Source organism: Etheostoma spectabile, chromosome 1 (assembly GCF_008692095.1).
Source record: "Etheostoma spectabile isolate EspeVRDwgs_2016 chromosome 1, UIUC_Espe_1.0, whole genome shotgun sequence".
NCBI lineage: Eukaryota > Metazoa > Chordata > Actinopteri > Perciformes > Percidae > Etheostoma > Etheostoma spectabile.
This window is the reverse complement of record NC_045733.1, coordinates 2850743-2871944: the sequence shown is the minus strand read 5'-3', so window position 1 is coordinate 2871944 and position 21202 is coordinate 2850743. Positions and strand designations below refer to the sequence as shown.

Below are 21202 nucleotides of genomic sequence, written 5' to 3'. Positions count from 1 at the left end.
GTAGTTTTTTGCACCAGATCTTATGCACTTATGTTTGTTCAGATTATGTTTATTGGTGTCAGTGTTCAGAGAAACCCTGTCACTGTTTAAGAAGAACATAAGCTCTGTCAGCGTCAGGCCTTCTGAAGAGTCCTTTAGTAAAACACAAAAGCTGCCCCAGTTCCAAGTGGACCTCTGTAACATTATAACAATGTGTAGCAGGCAAGTGAGGGACCATTGCACAAACGTACATATACTGTCACATTTATTAAACATATTATCAATTTTATTTAGGCACATACAACTACCCTGCTGCTTTGTGTAGACAACATATACAACTGTTTCACTTTGTAACTGTAGGTATTTGAAAGTCTAAGATGTTACAAGGAATCAAAAGTTTTTTTTCTCAAAATTCTGAAATGAGGCTAACAGGACAGTATTTATAACATCATGTTCCTACCGTATTTGCACAACCATCACAAAGTCCCTTTACATGTCCACTTCATCAGTATATTATACATTAATATATGCAAAATAGATTACATTTTACATCACATTCTTCTAAGTAGCAGCACTTACTTTTTAATTTGGACTTTATTGCACACTGACCATAAAAAATGGCAGTTGCATAAACTAGTGAAGTCACAATATACAGTATGAGCAACATAATTTATTTGACAGATATAGACGGAAAGCACTGTGCAGTAACAGCTACATGCTCATAACTGATAATGAGGGAGATCCAGCAAAATCTATGAAATACGGTTAATTCAATTTGTTTTTTTACTTCTAAAATGTATATTATATATATATATTATATATATATATTATATATTATATTATGTATAATATATTGATATATGTTGATATTTATGTTAGACACAGGAGGAGGTGTCTTTACTGCTACTGAAATTGCGTTGATAGCTGGTGATGACACTTTGACGTAGAAAATGTTGAGTGTATCCTTAATCCAGTCATTCCATATCGGCCCTGCTGCTACAGGTTACACTCTGTGTAGCTAATGATGTGCCTGTTGACAAAAAATCCTTAACTTCTGAATTTATACCACAGAGCTCCTCAGACAGATCTTTACTAACTTGATAAAAGTAATTTGTTACAAGGTCCTCAATATGGCTGATCCCACACTATTAGAAAATACTTTTTTTCTTTAATAAACTGAGCCACTAAAGGTTAACTTTAATTAAAACTTTGTGTTGGGATTGGTGAAGGAAAATTGCAATAGAAAATGTCCCTTTGAGAAACGAAAACCTTTTTTAAAGTCCCATTTTTGTGGCAATAAAAAGAAGAAAACACAACAACAACAACAATATTAAGGCTTGGTGCTGATGCCAGTGGACTGTTCATCCATTACATGCTGTTGAAATCCACTAACCACACAAAAAACTCTACAGTTACACAAACATATCCAAAGTTCACAACAGATACAGAAAAAGTTAGTGATGAATGAAAGTATATAGACAATGGAGGGAGGAGGAAGAGAATGGGCTTTAGTAAAAGAAATGAATGAGGGATGGATTTATCTACAGACTAAAACTTGCAGGAATAAGATTCTCTTTTTTTGTCCAGTATGCAGGTGTGGTTTCTTTTTATATAACTAGGTTTCCACAAGCTCATTTGACTACTTTGGCAGGTACAGCAAAACCTCCATCAGCTTGAAAGTCCCATTAATTTATATTCCTGTTTAACAAAGAAGATCATTGGTCCCAAGCCAGGACCAATGAACACCTCTTTACTTAAAGGTTTTCCACATGGATGAATGTCACCATTCAGCAGGCTCTCCTCTGTCTTTATTGGCTGCAGTCCATTTATTATCAGTTGTCACGGTAGAAAAACCCTGTTACCTTCCCATGATGAATGTGCTCATCTTGAATTGTTTCAGTAGTTAGCGGCTATGCTGCATAAGTTTGGCTGCTGGGGATTTTGTGTCGTCCGGCCTCTTCACTGCATGTGTGCTGTATGTTTTCAATGGGGATTTTTTAAGCTGCAAGCAAACATCTCTCTCTTTGTTTAGCTGAGTGCTGACAGCCAAATTTGTGTCAAAAGTGTTGTTTGTTTTGATGGAGGTGTGTGCGTATGTACTGTCATTGCGGTGGCTGCGTGTCATGGTGACTCTGAAGGTGTGCGTGTGCTGCAATTCCATCCTGTCCTCATCCGACACTTTGACAAAGGGACACCAAGCAAACGCATGACGGAAACCTGCACGAAACCTGCAGGAAGAGGTGAGAATTGTTTTTCTGCCTTGTGTTTTGGGATACTGAAACGTGAGGAGTGTCTGGCTATGTGAATACAGTATGTATTTTACCTTTGGTTTAGACAGCAGTAAATGATAGGATTGTACATGGTCGAACTCATCGCCAACCAGAATATGGCCAGATACACCTGACAGAGAAAGGAAAAAGGATGCCCAGTAAATATATAAATCTGACTAAAAATATGTAATAACAGACAGAAAGGCAGATGCTAACCTGTTGAATGTAATGTTGTTTATATATGTCTCTGTTAAATGATCCCAGTATGAAGTAGATGTGGTAGGGCAACCAGCACATGGCAAAGGTCACCACCACCACAACCATCATCTTCACCACCTGTCGGCAATCAAAGAGAAAAGAAAAGTAAGCAAATTTTGCCACATTTTAAATTCCTGTCTAACGTAACTTAACCATACTGAAGGTTGGGCCCAGGTTATTTGAACATGCTGATGATAGTTGACATATCAAAAGCCCAGACTCTAAGTTTATGACAGCAGAAAATTAAGTGACCTTTCTCTTGGCTGTTATCTGGCTGTGGTAGTGGTATGTCGCCTCTCCAGGGATGTGCCCACCCCACAGGGATTGGCCAACCAAACTGTAGGTCACCAGCATTACCAGTAGAGGGAGCAAGTAGATCAGCAATATCACTGCAAACTGGTAACTGCAGAGGCATGAAGAGAAAATAAAGCTGTAATGGTTTCAGATATTGTGAGGTTGTGAGCTTACGTTTTTGAATGGTCCCTCTGGTTGATATCCATAATCTGCCAATATAGCTTACTTTATTTCTAAACCAACCCCACTTACTACCTTCACAACATTTAAAAGTGACTTGATAGATTAGAAAATGACTAAATTAAATATTTACCCTTAATAAAAGTCATCAAGCCTGCAATTGCTAGTGTCAGTGAGACTTTGGTAAATAGTTTTTGGTCCAGATGTTTTTTGTAGAGAAGGTGTCAAACCTTGGGAGCTAAAAAGACAACCCATTACAAAACATTAAGTGTGGCAATCAGTAGCTACACACAAAGTTAGTATAATAACCAAATTTATGGGACTATTCAGTATGACTATAATAAGTTTTGTGAATCTACTGATTGCCACAAACAGTGTATCAGTGATGTAGACAGTGTGTTTGTGTTGATAACTTGTTGTTTTATGTTCAGATCTGCCTTGATCTAAATGTATGTCCATGTTTTTCACCTTAGTTGATGTGTTCCTCCATAATCGTCAGGCCAGTCGACCATGCACACGGTTCTGGGGTAGTAAAATATTGTCACGCTGTAGTAACACTGAGGGAAAGCCAGTGAGATTGCAACTGCCCAAATCAGGGCAATCATAACCTTTGTAGAGGTGGAGGAGAGGCGGGGCTTCAGAGGGTGGATGATGGCCATGTACCTGAAAGAAGATAAAAAGCTTTATTTTTACATATCATATCTATCAGGTGAAAAGAAACCAGAGTGTCTTTATAAAATGCTTTTCTGTGCCACAGATGGTTAAAGGTCAAGCTCTCTCTTTTCAGGAGAAAATCTTCCCAAAAATAGTGGCTACAACACTCACGCTAGACATGGTACTGTGGTCTCCAACAACAAAGCTGGCATATGTTGTGAAATTAACACTACCATGGGAAGATGGGGTTCAAGAGGCTTATGAGAGGAAAAATAACAAATATTCCGACCTGGCAGCTGAAGCATCCCAGGAAGGTTAGAAGACCAGTATCTTCCCATTAGAGGTCGGTTGCAGGGGATTTGTTGCCACATCTACCACCAGTTGGCTGAGATAAAATATAGAGGTGAAGGGTCGCTCTGTCCAACAGGCCATCAAGTCCGTGTCAAGTGCTGCCAAAAAAAGAAGTAACTGGCTCTGGATCAAGCAAGGACCCCAACTTGGCAGCAAGGTAGAAACAGATGCGGTCAGGCTTCGTCCCGACTCAAGGAGAAGGATACCCCTGCCATGCAGAGCCCATAAGGGAAATGGGGAACCTGGGATGCTGGGTACACTGTTGAGCCCTGTGGAGACGCCGTGGGCTTCAATCAGCAAAACATTGATGAAGCAGGGTGCCAACTTGATGACCCTAATGACATAACTTACCCTCCTTTTTACCACTCTACACCGACTGCTACTGTCAAGAGTTTCCTACTAAAGGGATTGAAACATCTAGTTCTATTAGCTTTACGTTTATGGTGTTTTTCCACTGCATGGTATCTACTCAACTCGCCTCGACTCCACTCGCCTTTTTTGGTTTTCCATTAAGAAAAAAAAGTCCCTGGTACCCGCTAACAAGTACTTTTTTTAGTATTACCTCAGTCGAGGTTCCAACCAAGCTGACGCGAAACCAAAAGGTGACGTGAAAACCTGCAAACTACTGATTGGTCGGAGAGAATCGTCACTAATCACTGCATCATGATTGCTGCCTCCAGGTTCATTAGAAACTAATTTGCCTTCTGGCTGTGGCAACACGCAGAGAATCAAAAACAACACACTTTCGACATTCTGTGTGTGTTCCTCTTATGGCAGCCAGCCAAGGCTTGCCTCACGCATGAGGCGGTTCTAATCTGCATTCGTGTTTTTAAAGTTTTATGGAGGACATAAATCTTCTTGGGGACAGAACTCATCAGGTCAATGTGGGGGGGGGAGGACGTTATGCGGGTGGGGGGGACGTTATGCTACTCCCCTCTTGCAGGTGCACCCAAGCTGGAAAGGTTCCATCCAGTCGGTCACAGCTAACTTGAGGAGCACAGAAAGACAACTCAAGACAGACCCAGAGAAAGCAGCTGTCTATTCAGCAGAGATTGCCAAGCTTGCCCAAGCAGGATACGTCACCAAGCTACAGTCTGAGGAGGTGAATCAGTCAGAAGAATCTTGGTACTTTCCTCATCACTTGGAACATCACATTAGCAAACCAAGGCTGGTCTTCAACTGCTCATTCCAACACCAGGGAATGTCACTAAATGAGCAACTGCTGCTCCAATCTTGGGCCCATCCCTGCTAGGAGTCCTCCTGCGATTCCGACGGCACCAACTTGCTATCAGTGGGGAAATCTGGGAAATGTCTCACCCGCTGCGCCTGCGGCCTGAGGACAAACCCCTTCTCAGATTCATCTGGAGAGATCTGCGCAGCAAGGACCCACTTGATGTACTTTATATGAATGGCAGGTGCTGCCATTCGGTACAACATGTAGTCCCTGGTGTGCCATTTTTGCTTTGCAGATGCACGCTCGTCATTACCAGGACAGTCACCCTGACATTCCACCATCAGTAGAGCAAGGATTGTATGTAGACTACTGCCTCGAGAGCCTTCCCAACATACTTGCCACAAAGGATGGAGTGGACCAACTACTACAGCCTACTGGCAGAGGGAGGGTTTGAGCTACGGCAGCGGGCCATTAACCGACCAGCTGTAGTGCTCATCTGCCTACCAAGGCAAGGTCAGTTGCCATAGACCAGTGGCTAGTTCAGAACCAAACCAACCCATTGGAACCTGCTTTAGGCCACAGAAGACACTCTTGGTTATCATCACCAAACCATGGTGCATTCGGCACTGACAATGAGAAAGGCCTACCAGGTTTTGGCCAGTCAGTATGATCCTCTGGGGTTTATACTGCCATTTACCACACGGGCTAAGGTGCTCATTCAACAGCTATGGTCAAAGAGAAGAGATTGGAATGATCCTGACTTGCCTCTGGATCTCCAAAATGCCTGGGAGTAGGATCTAGAGCACCTCAGCACAACAGCCATCCCACGCTGCTACTTACCTGCTCTGGATGATGGGGAAAATCTGAGTTTGAACTCCAAGTGTTCTGCAACGCATGGGAATGAGCCTGTGGTACGGTAGCCTACCTGACCGTACAAAGTGAAGGTGCCGTCGACACATCATTCGTGATGGCTAGGTCAAGAGTTGCTCAATAATGACAGCTATTAATCCCCCGCCTGGAGCTCTGTGCCGTGCTAGACTTGATCCCACAACCGCAGTGAGCTCATCTGAATTGAAGGCTGTTACCTTTTGCTGCTTTACAGCAGTGTACACCGGCTCTACTGTCCCTTACGCCAACGGATAAATGGAAGGAGCTGGTTGAAGCAACCCGGAGAGAATGTCAGGAGAGAGCAAAGATTCCTGCGGACCAACCGTCCATTAGTCAGCAAGATGCAGAGTCTTTACTGCTAAGAGAGTACCAAATGCAAAGTTTCCATGAAGAGGTGACTGCTCTCCAGAAGCAGAAACCTGTGTCCTCCCGCAGTCGGCTATCTTGCCTTGCCCCTGATTGGGATCCTACACTCGGTATTGTTTGGGTTGGTGGGAGACTACGGAGACTACACAACGGCAACTTGGAAGAGATCCATCCCATTGGATCCACGTCACCCAACCACGACGCTCCTCATTAAGGAGTTTGATGAAAGGCTGTTACACCCAGGAGTAGAGCGAATGTATGCAGAGCTCAGGAGGCAGTACTGGATTCTGCAAGCACGTCAGGCTATCAAGCACCACCAGCTCAATTCTCCAGCCTGTCAGCAATGGACAGCCCAGCCTAAAGTCCCGCAGATGGCAGATTCACCACCAGAGTACCTCAGACTCCTCTTTCTGCCCTTTTAATCAACAGGCGTTTATTGTTGTGGGCCCTAGTTGGTCAAGATCAGCAAGAGGAACAAAAAGCGCTGGGGTGTACTTTTTAAATTTCTCAGCACTCGCGGCATCCACATTGAACTCCTCAACTCCATTGATGCGGATGTCCTCTTGCTCATGCTACGTAGATTCATTGCCAGAAGAGGTCGACCAAGGAGATAATATCAGACTGTGGCACAAACTTCCGTGGAGCAATTTGGAAACTTCCCAGTTGGCAGAATACCAAATCCTCTTCAAGTTCACCTCGCCAGGAGCCCCCACTTTGGTGATGTGTGGGAAAGGGAAGTCTGTTCAATGAATGCTATTACGCCCTAGCTGTCATGGGGTGGCGGAGGTGGCGCTACAGCCAAAACCTTGTAGATCAATTCTGAGTCTATTTGACAAGGAATTACCTGCGCACTCTCCAAAATCGACAGAAGTGGCAGAAATCTTATGGAAACCTGAATGTGGATTCCATTGTCCTGATAGGGGATCCACAGTTCCCCAGAGCTCAGTGGCCCATCAGTAGAGTCACAAAGACCGTGGCAAGTCAAGACAGATGTGTCAGATCAGCGGAGGTCCTTGTCAAGGTTAAAGTCTACACAAGACCAGTCGCACGCCTTATCCAGCTCACCGCTCTCAAGGATGACACCCAAGACACTTCATGAATTCCCTTGATTGCACATTTGCTACTCAAATGTGGGGTGGCTGTTGTGAATTCTTCATGCTACAGAGACTGTGTAGTTACGGCTACGTTAGTAATGGCTACATTAGTTTAAATTTTAATTACGCAAGCTACGTAAGAAATATTTTTCATTACGGCGGTTGTACAGGCCTGTACAGAAGTCAGAGACAATGTAAGTTGGTACTCTTTATATTTAGCTATTGTGGCAGCGGATTAAGCTATCCCTAAGTTGTTTCAGTCTGAAATGAGTAGTACATTTTAACCGTTTTACTCTGTGATGTGAAGCAGTTAGCTTATCTGTGTTTTGCTAGCTTGCTAATTTTCCACTGCATACCACACATGTTTGTTAGTGTGTGATGCGTTTTTGGTGTTTGGATCATCACTGTGCTGGAGATGATGTTCATTTTCTTTGCACAGTGTGATAATTGTACATTTTCTTTCAGTATTTTAGTTTTGATTAGATTAAAAACCCACTAGATTATATCAGCTGTGACATAAATGTATCTTTTTGGAGTTTATTTCAGAAACTTCCTTCATACATGCAACAATGTACAGCTGGTGACTGCCTGTAATGCACTACCAAGTAAAAAGTTGAGCTCCATCTGGTGACTCATGCTCTCTGATAGGAGCCCTGATGCAGCTAACACTCGACCTCCAGCATTCACATGGTTAAAAACCCAACAACATGCATTTCCTTTACAACAATTCTCAGTATTATCACCATAATAATCAAATGATTCAACTATGAATTATTCATTATTTAGGACTGACAGCATGAATCGTTTTTAATGGTTTAAAGATGGAATTTTATTCTGTGGCATTGTATTAAGGGCAGTATAAATTAAAAGAACATATACACATTTGTTACAAACACCAAAATTAAAGTGAACCTGAAAATGAAAGCAGAAATAATAAACCACAAATGAGACAAATAATCTGGAAATAAGAGAGAATATCAGGTAGGCTAATCTGTTATTATGTCTCTGTTGTATGAAACAACCCACTGTCAGGTCTTTTACATAAACTTCAACTTTCACTTCTCATTTCCAGTCTCAATTCACTCTTAAACCTATTTTGATTGGCACAAATCGCACGTCACATCAGACCCACCTGTAAAAGGTAGGTAGAACCTTTAAGGTCGTTGCTGTAATGTGAAGGTGGCAGAGATCATTTTATGAATGCAGATTGTTTCACAGTTTATGTGTTTAACATGTGATTCATTGTTGTATGCTTACGAGTTTAAGCATTACGAGTGTATTGGGTGCACCTGTGCGGTCAGATAGAGTTTGATACAACAGCACTGCAATAATTCCTGCCTTTGTGAAGTTTATACTGTTCAACCCTGTGTCAGAAAGGCGACGATTTACCAATATGGCCATAATTAGTGATTGTGTTTTATTTGACTGAATTGTATTACAGTTACATTTAGTACCTCTCTTGTATGTAAATGGGAGTGGACAAAACATTAGAAAAACCTGTGATATCATATCAACATCATTTATTAAGTGCAGTCTGACCATTCATGCTCCAATTCGCATTAATGACATCTGTATCTCTGCTGCTTGTTGACCTATTTCTCCTTCATGTAGCATTTGCCTCTGAAATGGGTGAATAGTTTCTGCTGCTGCTGATATCAAGTGATGCTTAGCTACTCCTATACACAATGATTTATAATCCATAAAGGAAGAGTCATTAATACATCACAGAATGTGTAGTAATGTAGCAGTTAAGTGGGTTATTTGCAAATACAACTTTCTGATAAAAGAAAAGGAAAAACGTTTTTTAGGTGCTCAGGTTCATTTTAACATCAGTTTGGATGAGAGTGTCTACTTAACTGCGATGTAATTGAGAAGTTTAATTAGAGATAATATAGTCTTTGCACATCTTTGCAACAGAGCTTTCTTACCTGTCCACTGCGATGGCAGCCATCGAGTAAATTGATGAAAACATGGCCGTGATGGGGAAGAAGTTCTGAAATCGGCAGTAACCCAGGCCAAAGTACCAGTCATTGTGAAGCGCATAGACAAAGTTAAAAAGAGTGTTGAAAGTTGCCATGGAAACATCAGAGAAGGCAAGGTTGACGATGAAGTAATTGGTTACAGTCCTCATGCGTCTGTGAGCGAGAATAATCCAGATCACTGTGACATTACCCGTGATGGACACTAGGATGATGAGGGCATAGGCTATGGCCCACAGAGCCACCTGAGAGAGGAGAGGAGAGGAGAGGATTGTGAAAAATGAATATATTGTGTGTAGCTACAGTAAGCAGTTTGAAGGGTAGCGGGATAATCAAATCACTAAAGAGCCTAAGTGACAACATTTTTTTAATTGAAACATTAGATAATACTCTGTACTGGCTAATTTCCATCCGCAGCCCTAAATAGGTAGACACATTTTTTTTTTTTTTAAGACCATCTCTATTACCTACATTTTTAAAAACATGTTCGTTCATTCTCAGTTGATCAAAGTTTGCTGTAAATGCTTCGAGGCTCTGGATGTAATACCCCAGTAAAGAAAGAACTGGTCCTTGACAGTTTTATCTTTGATCTGTATTCTCCCACCTGCCAGCCAGGCTGCTGGAACTGATTCCCAATCGTCTCGTTTCCATCCTCCAGCCAGTCGGTGGTCACGGAAAACGGGAAAGAAGTGGCCTCCATCTCTCGTTCAATGTGTTGAATAAGACCCTCGCCGTCCATAATCTTCTCCGTTCACCTGGTGACAGAAACTTTATGTATAATTGTATGTGCGTTATGAAGGTCATAAGAGATTCACAGTAGGTCATTTAACCTTCAGATCTTCCATTTTCTCATGTTTATTCTTAAAGGCAATAGCCGTAGATATTTGAGTCACCAAATAAATAACTTGATTTAGAAACATGCAGTTCATATAAGATGTTGTACTAGCTGTATTTCTCCTTTGGGTTGCATACTGTATTTCATTTTAAAGTTTTTGAACCAGAAATAAAATCTATGCATTTCAGATTTGAGGCAATCATTTCCAGTGTTAAATTACACTGTGAAAGCATTTGACTCGCTGAACAATAGCCGAGTCACCTTAGTTAATAATCGTACATCATATCACTATTATGGTAAGTGTTACAGTGTATTGATAGCCTAATCTTACAGTAGCACGTTAGTTTTAATAAACCATTTCCTTGTGTGTTAAACCTTTTTTTAGGAAACATTTGATTGAAAAGATTTTTATTAACTGTGACTAATACAAATACATTCATGAGCCAACATGCATCATGGGCATTACACACACACACACACACACACACACACCACACAAACAACACACACACACACACACACACACACACACACACACACACTTATAGGTACACATACCTAATACTATTATGTTAATATTTGTTATTTTCCATCTTACCTGATTAAAGGGGTTGAGTTGTCAGTTTTAACATCAGGTTATCCGATCCATAGTTAATAGTGTCCAAAAACTAGCAAGCATGCCCATCCAATAATCCATCAGACATCTCTGCACTCTCTCTCTCTTCTCTCTCTCTCTCTCTCTCTCTCTCTCTCTCTCTCTCTCTCTCTCTCCTTCTCTCTCGGCTCTCACTCTCTCCTCTCTTCCTCCGTTCCCTGACATATACACACTGTTTCTGTTTCTCCTTGGAATGTGCAACTGATTACGATGCAAGCTGCTGAGAGTGAGACGGACCAACACGCAGGCACGCGACTGTGAGCATGAGCTGCGCCAACTCTTTGTACAGAGGGAGTTAGAGAAGAGAGAGAGAGTGAGAGAGTCAGCACTTGGATTTTTTGGACCAGTGTGTGTGAGAAATGTGAGAAAAAAAATGGAAATATTGAAAGACAAATGGAGTGGTATTAATTGAAGGCTGTGCATGACTCCATCTAAAACAAGGGAAAGTAGATAGCTGACAGCTTGGAGGAGACAGCTACACAAAAAAGCACGACAAAGATACAGCCCCAATACCCATCAATTTCCAGCTCCCCTAAAAAGCAAAATACTTCTGTGGTGTTACCCATAAATTTGTATATACTATTTATTATCTATGCTTCTTCAATGGAGTAAACAAAAAATTAGCTTGGCTTTTTGCACCAAATAAACCTGGCCCTACATGTTACTCATGTTATATTGCACCATGTTCTGCAACTGTAAATTTCTATTTGAATCTATTCTGTTATTTTTTCACTTTTGCAAATTAAAGTGATATTGCACATATTGTACATATTGTGTGTATGTGTATGTATATATGTAAATGTATGTCTTCCTTGTAAATATAAATTAGTTTTTCTTTTTATTTCTTTATTTAGTGCTACTTGTATATACTTTGTTCTGTTGAAATGCCTATTTTGTTGTTTTATTTTATTTTAATTTAAATATTTTACTATTATGTTTCTACATATTCTGTGTGTAGCACAGAGCTGACTGCAAGTGCATTTCATTGTGCAGTCTTAAAGACAATGAAGTTGAACCAAAACTTGGACTTTTGGGGTTGATTCAGAAAGGTCCAATTTACTGAAAGCACTGTAACCCACAATCAACAGCAGCAGTAATCACTTGGGATTGAGTGAGATTGTCCTCCTGAGGTGTCCTTTGACATGACTGAAGAGGTAAAACTTAACTTCAGTGTGTGTGTGTGTATGGATTTTTGGTGTTGCCGGAAGGAGTTCAATTCTTGGTGGGGAGTCTATCCATTCTTTGCTGTCGCTTCAACAACAGTTCTGTTTCTCCATGTTGTTTTGTTTTGTGCAAAGTCCTCCCAGTCAATAATGTTGATGTGGATCTTTTTGAGGTTGTGCTTAATGTTGTTTTTGTACCTCCAGGCTATTGTTAGAGCAATCTGAAACACAACACTTAAAGAGATTGTGCGAGTCATGTTTATATGCTCCTGGTTTAAAAATGTGAACTTAATAAAAGCATTAAAAGTGATAAAAGCATTAACCTTTGCGTACCTGTAAAAATACACACAGGGGACTTAGTTAAAGTCTTGCCATTGTCCTGGTATATCTTCAAACACATGAACTGTTTCAATGCATGTGTGTTTAGAAAGAGATATAGGATCTAAATATGTACTTTTACTTGGTCATTTGTTACCACAAGGTGCCACAAAGGACATTCACTTGTACAGAGTGTTCACATTTCTAGAAGTACAGTGGGGATGTTTGTTCATTGCTCTGACTTTATTTGTGTTTCCCTACACACAACAGGTAGTCTAGATTTTTGCTTTCAATATTTAATGGTTTCTATGACTCTGTCTTACTATCATATCTTTTCTTGGGCTTATTGTTGCTTTAATTCTACCCGACAGTAACTACCCCCTTTGTTGTCTGTTATTCCTCACACCTCACACTCACTTTCTTGTGTCTCTTCTCCCTCCTGCATGTGTGACTCTCCGAGCCTCTCAGGGGAAATCTACTCTCTGTTTGCATGCGTTTGCACCGAAAAGAACTGATAGAGCCTGCTGACTTCAGTTTAACTTATTTTGTCTTTTCTCTGTTGTGTGTGTACAGTATGCACTGCATGTGTGTACTTTCACATGTTCAGTAGAACCTTACTGGCCAGCAGGGCCTGGTGAAGGGCATGTTGAAGGGTAAAGACAGGTAGTGAAAAGTTGTTATCAAGCTGGTGTAAGTGTACATAACATGTGCAGTCTCATGAGTGAATTCTAAAGCCTTAGGCACAAAAGGACAAATAACAGTAATTACTGTCCAGGGCCTATAACACCAATGAGGAGGGGATGAAACACATCCTGTTTACCCTGCACTAGCACAAAAAAGAGAGATGGTTGCACTGACTCACACTTCCTTACGTCTTTTGTTAAATGTTGCACACATTAATAAGTAAGTGATATCTCAAAGTCTACATTTAACCACTGACAGGCATGAACATTTTGCACCATTAACTAGTCAGTAAACTGTCTACAATTGTAATTTTTTGCAGGTGCTCTTGAGCAAGGCACTGTACCTCCCCCCCCCAACCGCTCAGGGCGCTGGTTCGGCTGGCAGCCCACTCACTCTGACATCTCTCCATTAGTGCATGTACAGATCCTGAGCATGTGTGTGACTGTGTGTGATAACTAACAAAGTGTGGACACAGAGTGTAAATTGTAATTTCCCCATTGGGGATCAATAAACAGATTAAAATTTTAATTTAATTTAGTGATATTCTCAGAATACAAATTAAGAATATGCCCGATAAAACCTCAAACTGCTCAGGTTTGCTTTAATTTACTTTGCCAAAGGTCTTTTGTTTGCAGAAAAAGATAAGGAAAGGTGGATGTGATAAATGAAGAATAGCCAAACTAATAGGGTGAAAATAGTAATTCACTTGACGGATCGACCACTCAGACAGCTCCCTCTTTCTAACTCAACAGACTTTATCGGCTGCTGACAAGGGTCGACCAGAGCCAACGGCGCCAGCCGGACGCACTGCAAACACCAAGGCCGATAGCTGGCCACAGACTGGCCAAAGGTGGCTGCTCGCTGTTTTGTTGTGTCAGGGTACTAAAATTTAAAATTTGCTCCACACAGCTGTATATTCATTAGCTTGAGGACAGCCTTATCATTTAAAATCTTCCCCAAAACTATTTTTTTATGGTGAATTGTAGTTAACAAAGTTAGATTGCATGTATGTTTTGGTGCAATGTGTGTTTTGTGTAGTCTCTAATTCTTTAGTTGGTTGTTTTAGCAAGTAAATAGGCACAACTATAAGTTGCGTGTGGTGGTCAGTGTATGAGACTTTAACAAAGCTCCATTGAGACATCAAACAAAGGCAGTGATAGTAAATTCAACACTCCAGATTTCAGCGAGGTCTAAAGGATTTAAGGACAATCTCGTTGAGATGATCCAGCCCCTGACACAACACAGTAGTCGTTATGGTCTTTGCTGTGCTTCACCATCAGGGGGACAAAGTTACATGTTTTGACTATCTGTAAAAATAGTGGATGTAGTATCCGTTTAGTCAGCCATTGGTTTGTGGACATTTTGAAGCCTGGAGTTTGGCAAAACTCCAGGCTTCCCCATCTTGTTTTTTTGTAACCAGATGTGGAGATTTTTGACGAGAGGATGGAGCTGGGGATGATAATGCAGCCAAATTAGTGTTGTTTATGGTTCAAATTTTGCTGCGCTAGAAATAGGGTTATTTTTAAGGAAGGTTTAAGGAACTTGTTCGATTAACTTTTCAGGCCCGGATGCTTCCTAAATTATTTTTACAGTCCATGGTTTTGATCTGTGTAATCCATAAAGTGCAGTTTATTAGACCAAATGCTTAATAAAGCAGAGAAGAATTGTGTTGCATTTTTAAACTTAATGTAGGCATTAGGCGTCTCATACATACTTCTTGGCAACACAAGTCACTTGGTTAAAAAGTTAAAAAGTCAATTTGTTTGTATAAAAAAAAACATTTTTTACCACCACTTTGTATCTATTTGCAAGAAGGACAGCGTTGATGTAAAGCATGCTTATTATTTGCAATTTTTTTGGACAAATTCCTGAATCCATTCGTATTGATATTGATCAATACCAGTGTACTGACGTCGATACTTTAGTTTTAGTTTCTCTCCAGCGTGCACTGAAGCGGTTTTATCAAAGAGGCGCCTTTCTGTCAGTGTAAGTGCCGCTGCTCTTAAGGATGACATGGGACGCTCCAGGCTGCAGCCATGTACTCTTGCTCCTGTCTCTGTGTCCAGCCTGGGCTTGGACACTGTGCTCCTCCTCCCCCCTCTTGTGATTTGATGTTGTACCACCACGTGACTCAGGAGCACCAGGCAAACGAGAAAGCAAGCAGCCAGGCCCAGCTGTATGAAAGGCTATAAAATACAGTGGTAATACAAAAAATGTATACAAGCATATGGAAATGATGTCCTGTGTTTTAACTTAAGAATAGACTAATCAAAATGTAAAATCACAAAAACACTTAGGCTAAAGGTTAAGGAAATTCATGCATCTTAATTATTAAAAAGTATTATCATATCGGGTATAGGCGATATTTGCCCTGTATTACTTGGTATCGGATCAACAACAAATATTGCAGTATCGCACACCACTGGTACCCTAAATGCAGTCTTCTTGGCCAAATCTCTCCTAAAAAGAGGCTCACTGAGACTTTTATTTTTTAAATAAAGGAAAGGGGGAGGAAGTGCAAGGCCCATAATTCCCATAATTCTTGGAACAATTCTGTGATTCGGCGGTTACAAACAGTTAAAAGAAGAAGAAGAAAAGGCTAAATCATCTAACACATCAATCATTCGAAAATCTCATTTAACATAAAACGTTTCAATGGCGTAAAACACCCCTTCGTTAACATTTTCAGTGATCGCCCATCTCTCATCCATACATCCCTCAGCGTGCGCTCCCAGGTATGGTGACGATAACAAATGCGGAAGTTTGTAGTCAACAGCGCAGGGAGCGGCTGGAGTGAACTGTCCACAGTCAGGCACGATGTCCAACAACGACGATATCCGATACTGTCATCGATGCTCCTACATTTTCCTCAAATTAATCCTGTTCAGTTATGCCATCATCTGGTGGGTGAGTATGTTTATCGTTTTGTTAAAGAGGAGCGCGCTGTGTTTGTACAGATATCATGGTTTGAGGAGACGGACACACCGACAGTGTATGTGTGTGTATGTGTGTGTGTGTGTGCGCGTGTTTCAGTTGGGGTGCCATGTGAACTGCTCCGCTGAAATAAATATGACTATTGCGAGAAAATAATTGGAATCCCTTTTCAAATTGCAGCGTTCAGCTTTGTGAGCTACAGTTTTTAAGCGGCAGGTGGCTGTCGAGTAATGTTCTACTTCGATAAGCGTCTGTCTGCTGTAATGTGGCCACACCCTCACCTGTCCACCTTTAGCCTGCCCTTACCTACCTGATCCGTACTGGGTAAAAACAACGAGAGAGCTGATAAAGAGGAAAAAAAGAAAGAGGAACAATACAATCAGGCTTTTTTTCTGGGATATCATAGGCTGTCTGTGAACAGTTTGTTGTGTCCTACTGTGGTCAGACATGACTCATCTGTGGGCCACCAGATGACAGATCAGCAACAAATTATTCAGTGACTGTGAGAAAGCTAAATGACAGAGGTCCAGTAATAGTAGCTGTAAGGCAAGGCAAGGCAAGGCAGCTTTATTTGTATAGCACATTTCAGCAACAGGGCAATTCAAAGTTCTTTACACAAAATCAGTAAAATAAAAAAAAAACAGTTATAAAAAATAAAAACAGATAAAACACAAGAATAAACTGTTAAAAATAAAATAAGAGTAAAAGTTACAATGCAGTATAAGAAATTAAACATTAAAGAAATGAACATCATCATTTAAAGAAAGGCAACATCAAAAAGGAAGGTCTTCAGTCTTGATTTAAAAGAACTGAGAGTAGCAGCGGATCTACAGGTTTCTGGGAGTTTATTCCAGATATAAGGAGCATAGAAACTGAAAGCTGCTTCACCCTGTTTAGTTCTGACTCTGGGGACAGAAAGTAGACCTGTCCCAGATGACCTGAGAGGTCTGGGGGGGTCATAGTGTAGTAGCAGATCAGAAATGTATTTTGGTCCTAAACCGTTAAGTGATTAATAAACTAGCAAAAGTACTTTGAAATTAATTCTTTGAGACACAGGAAGCCAGTGTAAAGACTTCAGAACTGGAGTGATGTGATCCAGTCTCTTGGTCTTAGTGAGGACTCGAGCAGCAGCGTTCTGAATCAGCTGCAGCTGTCTGATTGATTTTTTAGGGAGACCTGTAAAGACCCCGTTACAGTAGTCAAGTCTACTGAAGATAAAGGCAAGGACAAGTTTTTACAAATCCTGTTGACACATACGTCCTTTAACCCTTGATATATTCTTAAGGTGATAGTAGGCTGACTTTGTAATTGTCTTAATGTGGCAGTTGAAATTCAGGTTTGAATCCAAGACTACACCAAGATTTCTGGCTTTGTCTGTTGTTTTTAACATTGTTGTTTGAAGCTGAGCTTGAGTTGAATGGTGGTCGTGTCGCTTCCCTCTAGCGCCTGAGAGCGGAAAAACCACCCTTGCAACTTTGGGCCGCCTATTGCCTAAATGAAGGTTGAGTGGCCAAAAGCCTGGCTTTATTTTAATTTGCAAGTAGAGATGGGTAGATTTCCGATTTTGCCATTCTGGCCCGTTACTAAAGGCTAAACCGGTTTGAATACATGCCAACCTGTTGAACTGGTGTCACTTATGGCGGTTTTCCACTGCATGGTATGTACTTGACTCGCCTCGGCTCTACTCGCCTTTTTTGGTTTTCCATTACGAAAAAAAGTCCCTGGGACCTGCTACCAGGTACTTTTTGTAGTACTACCTCAGTCGAGGTTCCAAGCGAGCCGAGGCGATACCAAAAGGTGACGTAGAAGCCTGCAGACTGCTGGTTGGTCGGATCACTACGTTGTTAGCAAACAAGAGTGCGAGTGTGTTTCCAGAACAAACGGGACATTTAAAACAAATCTAGCCGGACACCGACAGATTATCCACTCTCTGCACTATTCTCACTTTTCAACTGTTCGGGCTACTAGAGGCTTCATGTCGTTTCCAATATTGCACACTGTTACTTTAAAAAAACAAGACAATATATATAAGAAAAGTTTTTATTTAGCTTTTCAAGTAGCACATCAAACCCTCCCGTACTTCCCGGTCTTCTTCCTCTGCCCCCTGGGACAGTGTCCCCGCCGGCTCTGCTGTCACAGATACATCCCAGTCGTTGTCATAAGCCTCTCCGTGACTCTCGTAAAGATCATATGAAGTCCAGCAGGTCAGAACCAGAGATCTCACCGGTCGGACATCGCCCACCAGACGGTCTGCGGCGGTGACTTTACAAAGCGTGAATGCTCTGGAACACAAACAGTACACAGCACACATGTTGGTGTGTAATCCTGGTTGCTAAAGTTCATGTACTTTATATAGCGTCTAGTAAATACTGACTGCGACACTGAACACATGCAGATGTTAGCTAACGTTACCAGGAAACTTAACTTACCCTTTTGTGTCGGCGAACAACCGTCATGTTGACGTCTGAACTCCGTCAGAATTCCCAAACTCCCGTTTTTTTTGCCGTGATTTTTGTTGCTTCCTTCAGCTTCTTTTGAAACAAAACATTTCTTCTGGCCGCGGCGATTATGCGACGTGCTGTTGTGAGTCGCGCTAAAAATTACGTCATCACGCGTTGCTATGGTGACCAGCCACGCTGAGGCTGTACTCAATCTGCAATGGAAAACGGACGAAGAATGGGCCGAGCCGAACCGAGGCGAGCCGTTACCAGCAGTGGAAAAACGCCATTAGTAGTTGTCACTATGACACCTTCTGGCAAGTTAAAAAGTATCCAAAATTAGCAAACTGTGCCGACACCATCCCGACTCTAAATCTAACTTGTATTCCAAAAGTGTTGAAAAGTAGTATTACCAGTTTAACTATTTTTCAACAGCGTAACTGTTTTCTGAATCAAACAGCTTATTGGTAGCAAAAACAAAACAAGTCATTCAATCATTGCGTAGCTTAGCTCTTTTACTGATCAAGCGGTGTGGTAGTGTTCACACAAGCTACATTTCCCCGAGAATTCTGAAGTGCAGCGGAGCTTTTGTGCTGCGAATAAAACTGAGGATCGCTGACGCATACACTATGTCAGAATTTTTTAAAGAATAAAGGTTTTTGTGCACATAGCCCAACAGCTGCTCCCACTCATAGACAACATGACAGATTGTTTATTTATGCAGAGAGAATGACATAACACTTAATGTACAAAGAAAACCACTTCCTTCTTTCTTCTGTGATACATTTATTCATGGAGAAAGAAAGTGGGATGGGGAGGCAGAGAGAAAAAAACTTGCAATAAATAAATTGTTGACAGTAGCAGATGTTCACACACATAGCATTACAATCAGTGCTGTTTTTATTAAAATTAGCCCCAACTGTTTTCTGCCATAATATTTCATAAATCAGGTGTGTGGGAGTAATTTAAATATATTTTTTACTGACTGCATGTTGTTCCCAGTCTTGCAATTAGTGATGGAAATAACTAAAGCTGATACAACAGGCAGCTTTTTTGGCAGCAGTGGCCATGCTCTCTGGTAATGTTTTATTGGTACATTTGTGTCGCCCATACACGTTCCAGTGGCATGTTTCCAACCTCAGACCTTTGCTTTCTCTTAAATCAACTGATCTTTCAAACTACTTAAAAAGGAAGGTGTAAGAGTGTAATTGGCTTTTACTGTGTTGCTTTCAGATTTTTATTAAACCCTCTTTTTCTATAAAAAGACATATTGTTCACACTGATTCAGTGTCCCACAGGACAGGATGTTAGTGTGCTGTAAACTAGCTGCTGATGCTGCAAACAGCCAAGCGAAATAGGTTGGAGGAACAATGTAGAACAGTTATTTCCTGCTCACTGTGGAAAATAAGTTGTACAAGGACAATGACTTAATCTAATCCAGCGTTACTGTATACTGTATGTAGACTAAAACAAAAACTAAACCAAACTAAAAAGCAATAACCAAAGCATGTAAGGTTATTATTCCAAAGGTCTACGGCCTCTGAAAGTTATTCTGAGATCTTGTTATAACAGTGTGTAGTGACATAATGCAGGGCATTTAGGCATGCAGAGCAATGTACCATAGGTTTTAAGGTTTGGAGTGCTATAAAAGCATTTTGTCAGCAGTTATGATTACCAGCTGTAATTTGTCATAAATTGTTTAATTCCCCTCAGTCTGCTTTATGAGTTTATCTGCTTTTCTTAAATGGTATCTACCGAGTAAGGGTTGACGGAGCACACTTGTGCTGTATATGCACTGTAATTCTGACTTTGTGCCTTACTGACTGAACTGTGTGTGTGTGTGGTGTGTGTGTGTGTGTGTGTGTGGTGTGTGTGTGTGGTGTGTGTGGTGTGTGGTGTGTGTGTGTGTGTGTGTGTGTGTGTGTGTGTGTGTGTGGTGTGTGTGTGTGTGTGTGTGTGTGTGTGTGTGTGTGTGTGTGTGTGTGTGTGTGTGTGTGTGTGTGTGTGTGTGTCATTACAAATTGAGTCTTCTTTATTCTAGCACCCTTTACTGGCATTATATTTCTGTCAAGTAAAGTCAAAGTGTGCTTCATGTAAAAATCACAAGGCTTAATTGTCATCAGAATAGTCTAAAGTCCAAGACACATTGGTGTCCTATGAATCCAAATCAGAAAAAGATGTATAGCAAAGTAACACTTACAAGGAATTTACCTTGGTGAATGGTGCATACAAAAACATGTTAAAAAGAAATTAACAATAAAGGTAAAAGAAACTATTACATAAATTAAAGCTGCCTACAATCTAACTGCTTAACAAGAAAAAAATAAGATGACTGTATGGTTTAACTTGTGTACATGCATCAACAAGGCCCTCTATTATTTTTTTGTGTAAACTCACACCAAAGTTGTGTCTTATAAGGCTGTATGGTGTCAGTAGCAGACGTTTTATACTCTCAAGCCCTAGAGTCTCACAGACCAGTCGATGCTTAGGAAGGTCAGTTATGGTTTAGCTATTTCAGTCTGGATCAAAGTAAAGGACTGACCATCAGACAGATCGACATTGCATCCATGGAGCCATGCCAATGGTGTGGCTAAAAATGATGGCTTTTGGATGTTCCGTTAAAGTATGAATATCTTGTAAATCTGTTAAACAATAGGTATCATCAAATCAAAGTGGATTACTCTTCTG

At 40.9% G+C, this 21202-nt stretch overlaps 2 protein-coding genes across 5 annotated transcripts in view; one reads left to right on the top strand and one right to left on the bottom strand.

Annotated features, from left to right (window-relative positions):
• Window positions 1-243: 243 nt before the first annotated feature.
• On the bottom strand, window positions 244-11061 carry tacr2 (tachykinin receptor 2). Of its 2 annotated transcripts, XR_004331526.1 has the most exons (9): window positions 10921-11061; window positions 10092-10242; window positions 9437-9732; window positions 3450-3644; window positions 2760-2910; window positions 2466-2585; window positions 2303-2379; window positions 1764-2207; window positions 986-997 (listed from the first exon to the last, which is right to left on the bottom strand). XR_004331526.1 is itself a non-coding variant. In XM_032512765.1 (8 exons), the coding sequence occupies exons 2-8, from the start codon at window positions 10224-10226 to the stop codon at window positions 1883-1885; spliced, it is 1299 nt and encodes a 432-aa protein (XP_032368656.1). In that variant the 5' UTR covers window positions 10227-10242; window positions 10921-11061; the 3' UTR covers window positions 244-1882. The 2 variants fall into 2 exon arrangements, 1 of the variants encoding a protein (XP_032368656.1); XM_032512765.1 differs by having other exon boundaries at window positions 244-2207.
• Window positions 11062-15774: 4713 nt separating this feature from the next.
• The window catches only part of tspan15 (tetraspanin 15), a 29436-nt gene continuing 24008 nt past the window's right edge, over window positions 15775-21202 (top strand). For 2 of the 3 annotated variants that reach the window (XM_032518974.1, XM_032518964.1), the window contains exon 1: window positions 15874-16045. In XM_032518974.1, coding sequence (XP_032374865.1) covers window positions 15896-16045 — 150 coding nt within the window. In that variant the 5' untranslated portion in view covers window positions 15874-15895. Of the gene's footprint in view, window positions 16050-21202 lie in introns of all 3 variants that reach the window. The other variant, XM_032518983.1, reaches the window with a different exon arrangement.